This window comes from Ciconia boyciana, chromosome 1 (assembly GCF_034638445.1).
Source record: "Ciconia boyciana chromosome 1, ASM3463844v1, whole genome shotgun sequence".
In the NCBI taxonomy this organism is placed as follows: Eukaryota; Metazoa; Chordata; class Aves; order Ciconiiformes; family Ciconiidae; genus Ciconia; species Ciconia boyciana.
The window spans coordinates 126025235-126039406 of NC_132934.1; the positions used below are offsets into that span (position 1 = coordinate 126025235).

Sequence of the window (14172 nt, forward strand, 5' to 3'; positions counted from 1 at the left end):
CTTTATAGTGAAACCTTTGATGTGCCCCTTCACCTGTACCTCCTCTGTTCTCTCTGCTCAACAGATCAACTTCATGGTAGGTGGGCTTTCCATAACAGGAGCTGTGACTTGACATAATGCAACATGGCATTGCACAACATTGCTCTAGGAGCAGTGAGAGAGATTTAGTATTTCACGTATCAAATCAATTTGCCCCTTCCAAATTCACTATAAACTGGATCTGCTATGAGTCTGAGCTTCAGAGAAGCCCGTGCTGATGGCATTGCATAGATTATTGCATCCTAATCTTGCATGTCTTTTCGCAAAGCTTTCTTTTGTTCTTAATTTATATTTCCTTTCTTGCTGCAGTTTTTTTTCTCTATTTTGTATTGTAGGATCGGGATATTCACTCCTTGAAGATGACGAAGATGTGTATGCACGCAATAGATATAAAGGTGAATGCTTTGCTTGTGTGCTAAAGAGGATCAGCTGACTGCTGAGAGAAAGCTTTGTTCTTTTTCTTTTCATGGATTATGAAAATCTTGGTGATCCAGCTCCATGGTTTTTCTCATGGATTTTTAGATCAAGATTTAATTTCTACTTTTTTAAACAATGGAAATTAGACCAAGTACTGATCACCACTCTTTTACGCACCTGAGTAAGTAACTTTTGCACTGCATTTGCTCTTGGAAGATCAGGTTGTTAAATCATGAAAATTTAGGAAGAGCTTCTCTTTCTTCTTCATACATCCTAACAAAACCATCAACGATAAGCTGACTTAAAACCTCAGCCTGCTGATGGTAATGTATAGAAGAAGGTCATGCAAGAGAACTTGATTTTCATGACTTTTTTTCTTCTCCTAAATTGTTCGCATTTCAGGTTAACCTGCTACCTGAAATGCCAAGTGAAGTGTGTTTAATGAATGAACATGTACATTCCAAAAACAAATTATGTAGCTGGATGAATGAGTGAAGGGACCGGCATGTTTATAAAGAAAATTCAAGTTTTCTTCTCTATTCTAGAAGATTTTGCCATTCAGCAAGATTGAGAAGTTTTTTGCCACTACCAGTAAATCTTCCATTTACTATGTCCATTTTCTTAAAAAGTCTGCTTCTGTCTCAATACCCCTCTCTGCCAAAAGCCCTCAGAAGCCTAGACAGTAGAGAAACTTAGCGTTTAATTTGTCACTTTAAATTGTAACTGTGTTTCTTTTTAGTAAACTAATCTGTGACCATGCTAGAATTGTAATGTAATCATTTTGATTACTTGAAAATACTGGGCATTGGTGTCTTGTTGTACATTATTGATTCTCTGCAAAGAATCAATGGGCCTTATAAGAGGTAAGTCAAAGTAATTCAGACATTTATGAACAACAAAGAGGAAAGCACAGATGCTATGGCTATGTTGCTGTCTTATGTTCCTCCCAGTAAAATACTTCAGTATAAAATTTTACTTTCAAACACATGCGGAAATATTTCTCTAAAGCTTTATTTAGGTAAACTCATTCTTCTTTGCCTTTTAACATGTAACCCTCTGCAGACACATAGAAAAAGAATTCCAGAGATCATGAAGATAAATCAATGCCAATTCATGCCAGGGCAGGCAAGTAGTTAAAGTGCGGATTCTGTATAAATTCCTTTTATATGGGGATCCAAAATGGATTATACTCATGTCAGCCAAAATGTCACCAGGGTAAGTGAAACATAATGACTCATTCACGCAGATATTAAAAACTGCCCTGAGTTTAGAAGCGCTACTGCCAAATGCTGAAGATCAGACAATGTGAATCTAAGGACATAAAGCATTGGAGTAGAAAAGGCTCACTCTTCATTAGCATACTTATTTAAGTTGGTATTGGGGGGAAGGGGGTGGAGAAAGACAAAGCAAGGAAAAATGGGCTGAGTAGCTATGTTCAGAGCTTCTCCTTAATACATGCAGTCCAGCATTTTGGGTATGGCCCATTGCTCAGCAAATAAAACTTCCCAGTAACAAATAACTAAATGAATTTTCTTAACTGATGTTAACATACGTAAGCAGCCTTGTTTTTGCTTTGCACACATACTCACTGAACAGTACAAGCAAGCACACGAATTCATCCTCTTTGGCATCTGCAAACAAAACATTGCAGTTTATTGGGAAGTGTGTATGGAATCAACCTCCTACCAAACCCTTTTGTCTTCATCTGGATGTTTTTCAACTTGCTCAGCTTTCCAGAGAAACATTGCTGAGGCTTTCTGTGCTCACAGCATTTTTAAAGAGTTTTTCCCTTCCTCCCTGGTGAGCCCTCAGCTCCGTTGGCTGGTGTACCAGGAAGCAACAATACAGCTGGTCACTTTGCATGCTGCTTGTGAAGGCAATGCTCAGCTGAGGCTGGTGTTTAAACATGACTGAGGGGCTGGGGGAAATGATGCTCTAGAAAACGCTTTCCTTCCTGCCATTTGGCATGGCTGTCTCGGATCATATTTGATGAGGAAGGGCTTCCCGAATACAGCAGTTCCTGTGTTCATCACAGCTCTAGTGACACTGCTCTGATGATCCTTATTCCTAATACATAGGATAACTGTAGTGATGAAATGGTAGCCCTAGCTGTAGAGGCAACATTGTGGCTTCAACCATTTCTGCTTGCTGCCTGTTTTCCAGTGGTTTCAAACACAGGATTGAGTCTCTGAAATGTTTTACTACTAAGTGGTAATGCAGGCTATTGTATCGCTGAGGAATGGTGCAAACTTTCTGTTAAACAGAAAAACACTGCATAGGTCCTGGTACCTAAAAACTCAAATTTCAGTTAGGTGAACAGAGCCCAGTAGAGATGGTGAAGCTCCAGAAGAGGTGCCTGGGAAACCTGGAGCTTTTCTTATTCCCAAAGCCTTTAGGAACACGGCTGATCTTGTCTTGAGGCAGGGAACAGCTTTTGTGACCTCTCGGGGCCCCATCCAGCCCTAATATTCCATAAATACTCCATGTAGCTGTTTAGCCTTTGAAAACCAATATGTGCCTTCACTTAAAAATAAACAAACTTTGATCTAAAACTTTGTTGTATCTTTTGATGTGCTTTCAGGCACATAAGTGTTTCAAGTTAGCTGGGGTTTTTTTCAGTGATAGCAGTTGGTCTAAACCCAGATATTTGCCCCCTTATAAACCGTGCCTCACCCACCTTCTTCTCATCGCATTCAGTTCTAGAGTAAGCATAATAATGTTTTAGATCAAACAGATGTTCCTTCTAAGCTCTTCCAGTTATCTGCATCCAAAAGCATATCTGTTTTTGTTTTTCTTTCTGACAGTATCATTTGGTCCAGTAAAAGATGTATTACCCCTCCCTAGGGGCCTTGCTTTATTTCTCTCTGTAGACCACCATAGCTGCAACAGCACTACAGGAAGGGCCTTTTCTTTTGCAGTATTCTGCTTGTGCATTAAACTGCATTTGGTAGCTGTTAGCCACTTTTTTTTTTTTTTAAATATATGTGCAGCTGTTTACTCAAGGCAAGTGTGTTTGTAAAGCCAAAAAAAATTGTAGGAAAACTGAGGCAATTAGCAATGCCTGAAACAGCTGCTTTGCCTTTTTCTTTTTTTTTACTAGCCTCTTGATCATGTTGCAAAGTGTATTTGTCTTGACACCCTTTACAAAGGCAATCAGCCATGTGCATTTGCACCTTATATATGTGGAAAACCTGAGGCATAAATACCTTGAACTGATTTGCTGAAGGATTACGTAGGTGGCTGGGGCAAAAGCCCAGCCTACTTGAGTCCTCATCCCCCCTGTTGTGCCTCTTCAGTCAGTGTTCTTCTAGTAACTTCAGGTTTAAACCCTTCTGCAGAAAAACTGAGGCCTCCTCCTTAGTTGAGGAGATCCTACAGCAAATGGGAAAAGTTTTTTGGTTTGGGTTTTTTTTTTTTAATTAAAAAAAAATTGATATTTAGGGTCTCAGGCCATGAGAAGAACAAGTGGGACAGAAAAGTTGAAATATTAGGGGATGAGAGTGCTGAAGGGGAGATTATGGGAAGGCTGTTGTTAGCTCAGGAGGAGGATTATTTCTCCAGGAGGTGAATGAAACAGAGGCTGCCTCTGTGAATCCAAAATGCGTGGCTTCCCCCCCGAGAGTGGTCGGAGGTGGTGCTTGAGACTGCACCAGTGGCAGTGGGGTAGGCAGCTAAGGAGGCTGCAGAGATGGGTGCTGTCATCACTCATTACTCCAGCAGTAGCTGATTGACTTCTGTTCCTGTTAGCTCACACTCCTCACCTGCTCTCCCAGTTTTAATTTGGTTCATAGCAAGCATGAAAAATGTGAGCCACTGTGATACAGCTCCTCAACAAAGTGGACCAAGTAAGTCAATGGGGTTTTTTTTAATGTCTTCTGGTAACTATGGGATATAGATCAGGGTGAAGGACAGGAACTAGTTCTAAAAAAAACCCAAAAAACAAAAGCCACTCTCTACCAAACCACTTTTTCATAATTGTAAGATAAATAGTGGCAGATGTATTTGACATACAGTACTTGTGGAAAAAAACAGAGATGGGATGATTGTGTGGCTGAGCAAAAAAGCTGAACTGCACTTTGCCCCTAACGTGCTGTGCGCTGTTAGACTGGTCTGCTCGTTTCCCGTGCCTCAGTTACTGCATATTTGGTGACACTGGGAATAATGCCACTTACACATCTTTGTAAAGGGATTTCACATGTATTGGTGAAATACAAAAATAAGCATGTCACAGTACAATACGACTGCTTCAGAAACAGACTAGTCTAGAGGAACGTGGTCTTGGTCTAGTCAAAAACTTGACAATTAGTCACTGATTTTAGTTCTCGGATACTATTTGTGTTGATTCAGGACCAGCACAGCAAAATGTAGGTGCAAAACGTAGTTTCCATTAGGAGAGTGTAAATATGTCCTAGAGACATTGTACACTGAATATAAATATCCCATGTATGAGAAATATAACAGGCTATATTGATTTTTGTTTGTTTATGCATAGAGCTGATCCAAATCATGTAGAAAAATGTACATAATAACTATAGGAACACCCATCAGTATCACAGTATGGTGTTAAATCCTCACAGGAAGACGGCACCCGTATCCTGAGTATTTTAAAGTGTAGCCCTGACCAATTATTAAAGGTTCAGTTTTATGTACCTGTGTTTCCCTTTTTTCCATGAGTTCGGTAGGAGCACTAGCCATGAAGTCCCAGCCAAATTCCATCTTTCCTCTGACTTGGCAGATCCATCCATGTCACTGTCCTGCATCCAGAAGCAACTAGAAGGTGCTTCTCATACTTAAGGCTACATTTCCATGATATTGGGGAAAGGTAGTCCTCCACCCATCTTTTGAGGTGAAGAGTATAACACATGAAGTCCAGACCTTTGAGAAGATTTAGAACTGGATTTAAATTTCTGCATCTGGGGTTCCCTTTTCTGAATATGTGCTATATAGTATGCTCGTGAATGAACATCGACGCCCTCTGAAGGATTTGACAGGAGGAAGTGCAGGGGCTTGTGCTGTCCAATATATGCATTGTGCCTGAATGCATGTTGCACTTGGTAGCTACAAATTACTACCAAAAAGAGAGGAATAAGGTCAGATCTTTCTCGAAAGGTCTTCACTTAGTCTGGATTGGACGCTTGCCTTCAGATTTAATCATGGCAATGGTATTGTGCCCATTTGCTGGTAGAAGGCTATTTTTGTTGGCGATGTAAATGAGTATTTGAATGTTTCAGTGTGGCACTGCAGAACTGCTGAGAACAGCGAGGCAGCTGCTGTTCTTGCACACTTCACAAGTTCCAGTTCAGCCTTAACCCTGGGTGCTAACTTGGAAAGTAACTTCGCAAAACTGGAGCCGTACTTAAATCCTGAGTGGATGTTCTGAGGCTTGGAGGATGTGTACAGACAGGCTTGACATATTGGCAATATGATTTATGTAAGTCACATCCTTTCTAACTGTGGGAGAGCTTGAACCATCACAGAGTTCAGCCAAGGCAATGTCCTTTATGGCACAAGTTATTATGGAACATTTTTTTATTTTAAACGGGCAGTGAGAGTGCTAAATGTTGTAAAGATTACAACTACAGCTAGACCAAAGGCGTTCTTAATGCAAACTTTTGTTACCAAAGAGAAGTTAGATGTATCCATTTAAAAACAAGAGGGAAAAAAGGTCTGGTTGTCATGAAACAGTCCACACGGTGGCACACTTATTCCATGGACAAAAAAAACCAGACCACCACCACCACCCCCTGCCCCCCAATCTAATGGCTACAATCTTTAATGTTTGTAATACAAAAGAGCTGGCAGTCTTTGAAGGGCTGACCTTCTGATGTGTAAGACTTAGTGCACTTTGTGGCATCGTTACTTCTCCACTTTGGTAGCTTTTTAAATAAGACTTTTTTTCCCACTTCTTCTCGGTGACCTTGAATAAAGAAAGTGATTTTATATTTGTGTCTGACCTTTTACGTATTGTGAAGTACTACGTGTGGTTTTTTGTTCTCTGTGCTAGAAACACCGTGGTGCTCCCCCATTAAGGTGAAACATGGTTATGCAAACTGCAGGACACCTCAAGGGGAATATTACAAGAATGTATTGGGGACAAGATGTGATATTCGCTGTCAAAAAGGCTACGAACTGCATGGCCCTCAGCAGCTAATTTGTCAGTCAAGCAAACGCTGGTCTGGGAAAGTGCTGTGCAAACGTAAGTAGCTACGAAATCTGTGCGTGTGGCTTGCGCCGCACATTCAGCAGACAAGAAACTCTACTTGCCTTTGAAACAGTGATCTTTGGGTTGTTATTTGTATTTTAAACCTTGACAATATACTTGAATACATAGATTGGCTTGTTGCTGAAGATCTTACAGCGGTACGTGACATGATAAGTATCATGAGTGGTACAAATGCTCTTGGCAGATAGGGAATGTTTTATGAGTGTGGGATTTTCATTTGTGGGAATAGTTTTATGACAGAGCCATAAAGCTGCTTTAAAATATTGCCCGTTTTGGATTTTGTAAGCTGACACAATTTGTATTGGGTATCTAAATGGGCTCTTGCAGTAAAACATTTTCTGAGAAGAGAGGAATAGGTACTTGTCATCTCTTTCTCATACAAATATTGCATTAGGCCACTGTGTATGTAAAGTTAAATTTGAAACATGGCTAATAAGAACAGCATGAAAAGCCTCACGTGGAACACGACTTTCTCCCACTTGTCGTTTGCTAGCTGCGTCGTTATTTCTGTGTAATACCCCACATTCACATTACTCTAAAGGGGGATAACAGGTTTCCAGAAGTCTTTGTTTTCTATTCCAGAAAAGCGCTGCCCCACCCTGTCCATGCCAACCAATGGGGGCTTCAAGTGTTTAGATGGTGCCTACTTTGGCTCGAGGTGCGAGTACTACTGTTCACCGGGATACCAGCTGAAAGGCGACCGTATAGTAACGTGCATGGACAACAAAGTTTGGAGTGGCCGGCCAGCGTCCTGCGTTGGTAAGTAGGATGGTTGGTCTGCATCCCAGAAAGTCTACATCTTGAGGTACTTGCTAGTCCTGCAAATGAATTCCAAAATGCTCTTTTATCCAGTTCCTGGGGGGAAAAAAGCAACTGTCCCTTTTGGGGAAGCAGAGAACAGTTTTCTAAGGGATACAGTGCACTCTCTGTCACTTAGTACTTTCAGGCCTAAGCGACTGTCTTCCTTACACACACGCTATCAGCTCCAAGCTTCATCACTTTAATAAAGATGAGGCTGGTGTAAATGGTCAGTGCTTTACAATGCTTATAACGGCCTTCGCTGATCTCCTGGGTGACTCGTTGGTAGTCTCTAATTACTGTGCTGCTCTTCTAGTATGTTCTCGGTGCTGAAGTCTGTCCTGCGCTCTGCAACTTAATGATAAAACAGGTTTGAAACTAAACCCTTTGTCTGACCTTCTCTGTTGCTTTTGTTTCTTGGGATCACAGTCTCCAAATATATCCAGGGAATACGAATGGATTGTAGTTACCAGCATGGTTGCAGTGGGCTAGACTAAATTTCAGCCTAGTTTACATCAGTTATGCCAGCAATTTTCATTACATAGTCAGCAGTCTCTCGAGAACCTCAGCTGGAATAATAATTTTTATATACGTAAATCAAAAGAGAGAGAAACAAATATTGAGATTTAACTTCCCTTCTAACTAATGAGATTTCAGCAGATAGTGAGGCCTCAGCTGCTGCTCTTGTTTCTGGGAAGTCTCTGATAAAAGGTTCAGCAGCTGTCCACAAAGGAAAGTATTTTTTTGGCCATTTGAATTGGCTACCAGTAATTTAAGCTTGTGGGTGGTAGAGTATTTGTGCTCAGTGTTTTTTTGTGTATGATAACTTGGTTTTCCTCAGAATGCCTGTGGCTCAGTCTAGGTTAGCAAATGGCTTTGGAGTCTCTCCACTGTGGCCTGACGTTCGTAGAATTTTGTTCAGGTTTCCTGTTACTTGGTGTTGTACAAATGTATAAACAAGCCTGCTGCTTAGGTCTAGACTGTTTGTGGTGTCTCTTGTTTTTATTTACAAAAACAAGCCTTGTCCTTCTCAGTGGTGTGGGAGGAGGAAGAAAAACAAACCCTTTTAAGTTTGGGAATGATAAAATGTTGTCCTCTCTATTTCCTGGCACTTTCAGAACCTCGTCTGTTTGCAGCGACGGGGTGCTTATTACAGAGGATGCTGTCTTGCAGAGTAGAGTAAGCAAGTATGTCTTAAGCAAAAAAAGAGAGGCTAAGTTAGCACTAACACTCTTTGTGATTCCAAAAATGCAGGATAGTTGTTGCATAGGGTATGATTGCAAGTCCCAAGTAACCCAGTAAAAGTAATATTATTTAAGTTCTGGTAATACCACAGAGTATGGAGAAGACCCCTTCAAACCTTGTGTGCACACAGTTCCTATATGCAAATAGTGAGTTATGCAGTTAGTAAACCGTTTAATAAGGTTATCTTCTGACCTCTTGATAGGGAGGATAGAGATTTTTTTGTGACCAGACATGACCCTAACAGTGTAATGCAGTTTGCAATTGAATACACATCCCTTACTGTAATTCAGTAATTAAAGGAAAGTCATCAGTGAACTGCAGCCTACAAAAGCTTACCGATGGCCAGGAGAGAACTGGCTGAATAGACGTTCTTCCTCACTTTCAGCTGAGGAGTAAAATTAAGATGAGGGGAGTGATGAAATACAAAGGCAAAGAAGCTGTTTGTTACTGTAGTGTATAAGCAATTAGTTGCACTGTGCACAGTACGGATGTTAACTGTGATCATAGGCATGGGCTGCTAAAGTTCATGTCGTTTCAAATAGTCAGGGAAACAAGCTGGGGACACCACAGCTATTAGCATCAAGTATGGCAAAACTACTGCAGACCTGAATTTATAATCCTCTTGAAAACAAGGGGCTTTCCTCTACCCTTTTGTACTGCAGTTGCACTGCTTGGTATTTTTGCACAAAACTGCTTGGGGTTCACAGTGCGGTAGTGAAGATCCATGCAGGAAAGGCATCAGGCTAACATCATTGCTGAAAGAGGTATTCATTAAAAGGGGGGAAATATTTTTTTTTTTTTTTTAAATTAAAGAAAATTAGGTATGTTTTAGCAGTCACTTACAGAAGACCTTACAGACAGTGAGTATTCTGTCCTAACAAAGCAGACTGTCTGTCCCCTGTCCCCCTCCTATAAGAGGAAAGGTATCCTTCATGTTGCTGAGATAACTTTGATTAAAAAAGATCAACATACAGCTGCTTTTGGTTATCAGTTAGCTAAAAATGCCAATACTCAGTTGAATAATGTTTCCATTATACCCTTAATGCACTGTAACATAGATTGAAATAGGTATTTTCCTCTAGAAGATTGAAAAATGTCACCTTCTTTTCTTCTATAAAGGTTTCATTTTCCTGCTGATTGTATAACAGAGATTGTGGTAAATGGCTGTCACCATGCTAAGTCATCCTTTTGTCACATCCTAAGACTGTATTGATAGGTAGTTAACTAACAGCTTCCAACTACGATGTCTGAAACAAGCTCTGTACTCTGAGTCATTAATTATACAGGCCTTGATAATGGATGTTTTGAAATACAGAGCAATACCTTGTGGAGGGGGGTGGGGAGAGCAGAACAGTGTTTATCATTCCCCCTTTTATGATTTCCAGTCTCTTAATCTCTTTATGCTTTTGACACAGACTAATGTTTTGAATTAACTTCCAGCCATCGTTTAATGTCATCAGCAATCAGTAATAACAGCGCGTTTATGTAGCAGCAGACCGTTTACCTCTCCCATATGGACTCTTAAATAAGCAAGCAGTGGGCATTCAGCACCATCCCTCTGTTTCTTTCTTCTTGTCATCCCAAATTCACAAGCAAATAAACGTAAGCCTTTAACAAGCTATGAGAAAGGCAGTTAACAAGCTCTTTAAATTTTGTTAATATTGTTAATATGGCCAGTCCCAGAAGTATGTTTTTTTAAAAATAAAAATCTAAAACCTATTTGAAAACTTAGCATTTTTCTCCACAAAGTTCAAAAGATAGCTTTAAAATTCAGTATTCCACTGCTGACCTCCTGATGTGATGTCTGCAATGCTGCTTCCCACCGTGGAACCAGAGTACCCGTTGCTGCTGCCGAGTAGCCAAGAAAAGCGACGACTTACAAGAATGTAAGAGAAGTAGTGGCTGACCAGTGCCATACTTTTAATGAAAACTCAGTTTCCCTGCCCATGATGTAAAACTTGCAGGCGAGATTCACCCTTTAATACGTAGCCCTGCTAAACAGCTTAAATAAATCCGCTTGGCTTGTCATTAGTCTTTCAGCAGTGACACTGTAGTAAAAGGGTAAGACAGCTGTACGGGGTCAGACACCTTGCAGCATGTCCTGGCTCCAACTCTGCCCAGGAATACTTATTAAGCGAGCGAGTCTGGCAATCTGGTGCTTACAGGATGGTTTTTCCCTCTGATTAAACCTCCCCAGCGGTCAGCGATCTTGTGGGTTCTCCGCTGGGGTTTGTTTCGGAACGAGTTTAGTTTTCTGACCTGCAGATTGGGCACCTTGCTCACATCATACATTTTACTGAAGGTTTTTTGGGGGGTTGCATTTCAGTTTTGTGCATTTGCCTGGATGTTCTCTGGTCACCTTCTCTGCATTGAAATGGGTTGGGTTTATTTAGACCTGTCTTCCTTCTGCCAAGCTGTGGCCAAGGTGCTTAATATGCTGTAGCTTGGCTGCAACTTTGTACAAGGGCACGAGGAAAAAGACCTGAGCGCTGTTTGATTTAACACATTGCAGTGGCCACTGCAGTTGAAGAGCCTCTTTAGTAGACAGCTGCTTTCACTTGGTCCATTTCAAAGCAGTTATTCTGGTGGGGTTCATTTAGTCCCTGTTGAATGCTAAGAGGCAGCTGAAATGATCAAAGAAAATATCCTTTCCAGGAATTGTTAAGTACAGCTAAAAAGGCTGCCTGGCCCCTGGGTGCTTGGTGAGTTGGTTCCCACAGTAACCTATTCCACGTCTTTACGATGTGGAAGTCCAAGCAGGTTCATACCAACCAGTCTTCTCCGCACTAAATAGTGTAATGAGCTTTCTGATTAATTAAGTGCTTAAAACACTGGGTCCTTAAATGCCATTCTGTCTTTAAGTAAACGTAATGCTGGAATAAATGTATACTGTCCATAGCGCAGTGGGGAGCTGTCGCCACAGTAAACTAACCAGAGCCAGAAGCAGCCTTGGTGAGACTGGGTTATTTCCTACTCTAATTCAGCTACACTGGGGGGTTATTGAGAGCCAACGTAGTTTTGTAGAGGAGGGCACAGCTCTTGCTGGCTGTGATGGGAGCACGTTTCCACGCATAATGGGAAGGTATTCTGAAAGTAAGGGAGTGAATAAGAAACATCAGGAAAAGAGACAAAGTGCTTCCTAGAGCCAGTGGATGCTTGAAAATCCTGCTCACTTGTGTAGTGCAGCAGATGAGGGAAGGAGGAGTGAAAGAACTCAAAAACTGGAAAAGTTAAAGAAGCCATAAAGACTAAGTGCCTTATGTATCTTTAGTGAAGCGTGTTCTTGTAAAGTACAGGAAGCTTCAAAAGCTGTTTAGAGGATTCTGCTGTTCATTTGTGATTGCTCCATTTCCTGCAGTGGGAACCCACTCTTGCTAGCTTCACCTTCTAGTAGGATCTACAAAGAAATCAACAGTTATCCCCCCAATACTGTAGGAAGATATATAATTTTTTCATTGTTTATTTACAAAAACAACCCAAAAAAAGGCATTTGTGTAAGGCAGTTTGCAATGTTCCTGATGTTTTCTGAATAACTTTGATAAGACACTTACTTGCCTGTGCCTCCCCACTCCCTCTGAGCAAAATTAAGACAGGAGCTCTTCTATGGAAGTGCCTCATAAAGCTGTGGTGTTTGGCGTTGGAGGAAAACTCTTACAGAAGAAACAGAGATAAGCCAGTTTTCAAGAGTCCCAGGTTCTTGGAATACCATTAAAAGTTTGAAGGGGCTGTAGTAGGGCTGTACTTGCCCTAGGTAAACTGGTAGAAAACATTGTGTGTTGCTTGTAGAATATGAGGATCTATGAAATTATTTTGTATATTTGATGCTTTATAAAGACCTAAATGGTTTTTTTGAAAGAAATCCAGATTGTACTTTCTGTGTCTGCCCTGCAAATGAAAAGACAAGGCCTGCCAACCTTTACATTTAAGCAGCACTTTAGGGATTGTTTTCTATTTGCAGGTAAAGAGCAATCCTGTCTTTGTGTTCATTGTTAAAGCTGGTATATGACTCCATGGATTTAGACTTCATTTTGGATATAACCCAAGCGATGGTAAAAAAACCTGAGACTAAGCTTTTAAAGATAGATTTTTTTATTTTATTTTATTTTTTTTAATTAATGGTTGTGATGGTGTTTGGACTTGGTTTGCCCATGTATTTCTGCTATGCTGGCAAGATTGGCAACGGAAGTGGCTGAAGATGAGTAGCTGTGCATTGTCTTTGTCCTACATCAGGGTCTTTTATCATTGCCACTGTTCCTTTACTCCTGAATAATAGTCACAAAGTTCTGGTAGCAGTTAAACAAGCTTTCAAAACTTACCCGGTCTACTTTTTGTTTTGTATTACCTGTAAGGCATTATTATAAGAATTACTGGAAAAAAATCAAATGCAGCAGCAATTCCCTGCAAAATGACAATTTTGTCAATCTTCCGTTGTTTCTCTTTTTGCCATTGCTGCAGGAAAAATAACCAAGAATTTAACAGTAACACGCAAAGTTATCATATGGAGAGAGATTTATGTTCAGTGTGCTTTACAAATGTTCTTAGTCACAATATCCACCACACAGATGAACAAAGAGAGGCAGAGCAGATAAACAGAAGGGTCAGGCTCCTCGGGTACAATCTTGGGTACCCCTCCTTAAAGTTCAAAGCTAAATGTAGACATTGCTTTTTAACTGGGGACTAGATAAAGAAAGTTACAATAACTATTTTTTTAATTAGTTTTTTACATTGGCGGGGGTGATCATTGTCATCTCTTACTCTTCTTACAAAAAGGTGCGAAGTACGGGCTCCACCTGCCTTGGCTGGGATGGCTCCAGTGTTGAGGAGGCCAGCTGAAGGTGGTCCTGAATTACGCTGACAACAGGGCAAGAGCCGTGAAGAAAATGCGTAGCTATAACACACGCACACGTGCCCATTTCTGTGACATTTATTTCAACAGATACTGAACCTCCAAGAATCCAGTGCCCAAGCGTGAAGGAGAAAACCGCGGAGCCCAACAAGTTGACGGCCAGAGTGTTCTGGGACACCCCAGAGGGACGGGACACTGCTGACGGGATTCTGACAGAGTAGGTGCAAATCTGTAAACATTTGCATTTTCTCCTTTTTATTCCTGGGGTCCTTGACTAGTAAGTCAGCTGATGAGGGTGGCCAGGTATCCTTTCTCCTTAATTCATCCAAGATGCTTATTTATAGCTGTCACATGTCAATGGCCTGTAAAGAATTGCATGCTTAATTGAAAAATTAAAAATTGACAACTTGAATTTTTCAGGACCAGATGACACCAAGTTGTGTGGGAGTGTCAATCTACTTGAGGGTAGGAAGGCTCTACAGAGGGACCTGGACAGGCTGGATCCATGGGCTGGGGCCAATTGTATGGGGTTCAACAAGGCTGAGTGCAAGGTCCTGCACTTGGACCACAGCAACCCCTTGCAATGCTACAGGCTTGGGGAAGA

At 41.0% G+C, this 14172-nt stretch overlaps 1 protein-coding gene across 2 annotated transcripts in view; it reads left to right on the forward strand.

The window, feature by feature from the left end:
* Nucleotides 1-14172, forward strand: part of SRPX (sushi repeat containing protein X-linked) — a 49438-nt gene that overhangs the window by 27480 nt on the left and 7786 nt on the right. The window contains exons 2-5 of one of the 2 annotated variants that reach the window (XM_072848268.1): nucleotides 375-434; nucleotides 6461-6652; nucleotides 7262-7438; nucleotides 13659-13785. In XM_072848268.1, the coding sequence (XP_072704369.1) occupies nucleotides 375-434; nucleotides 6461-6652; nucleotides 7262-7438; nucleotides 13659-13785 (556 nt within the window). The remainder of the gene's footprint in view (nucleotides 1-374; nucleotides 435-6460; nucleotides 6653-7261; nucleotides 7439-13658; nucleotides 13786-14172) is intronic. The other variant, XM_072848274.1, reaches the window with a different exon arrangement.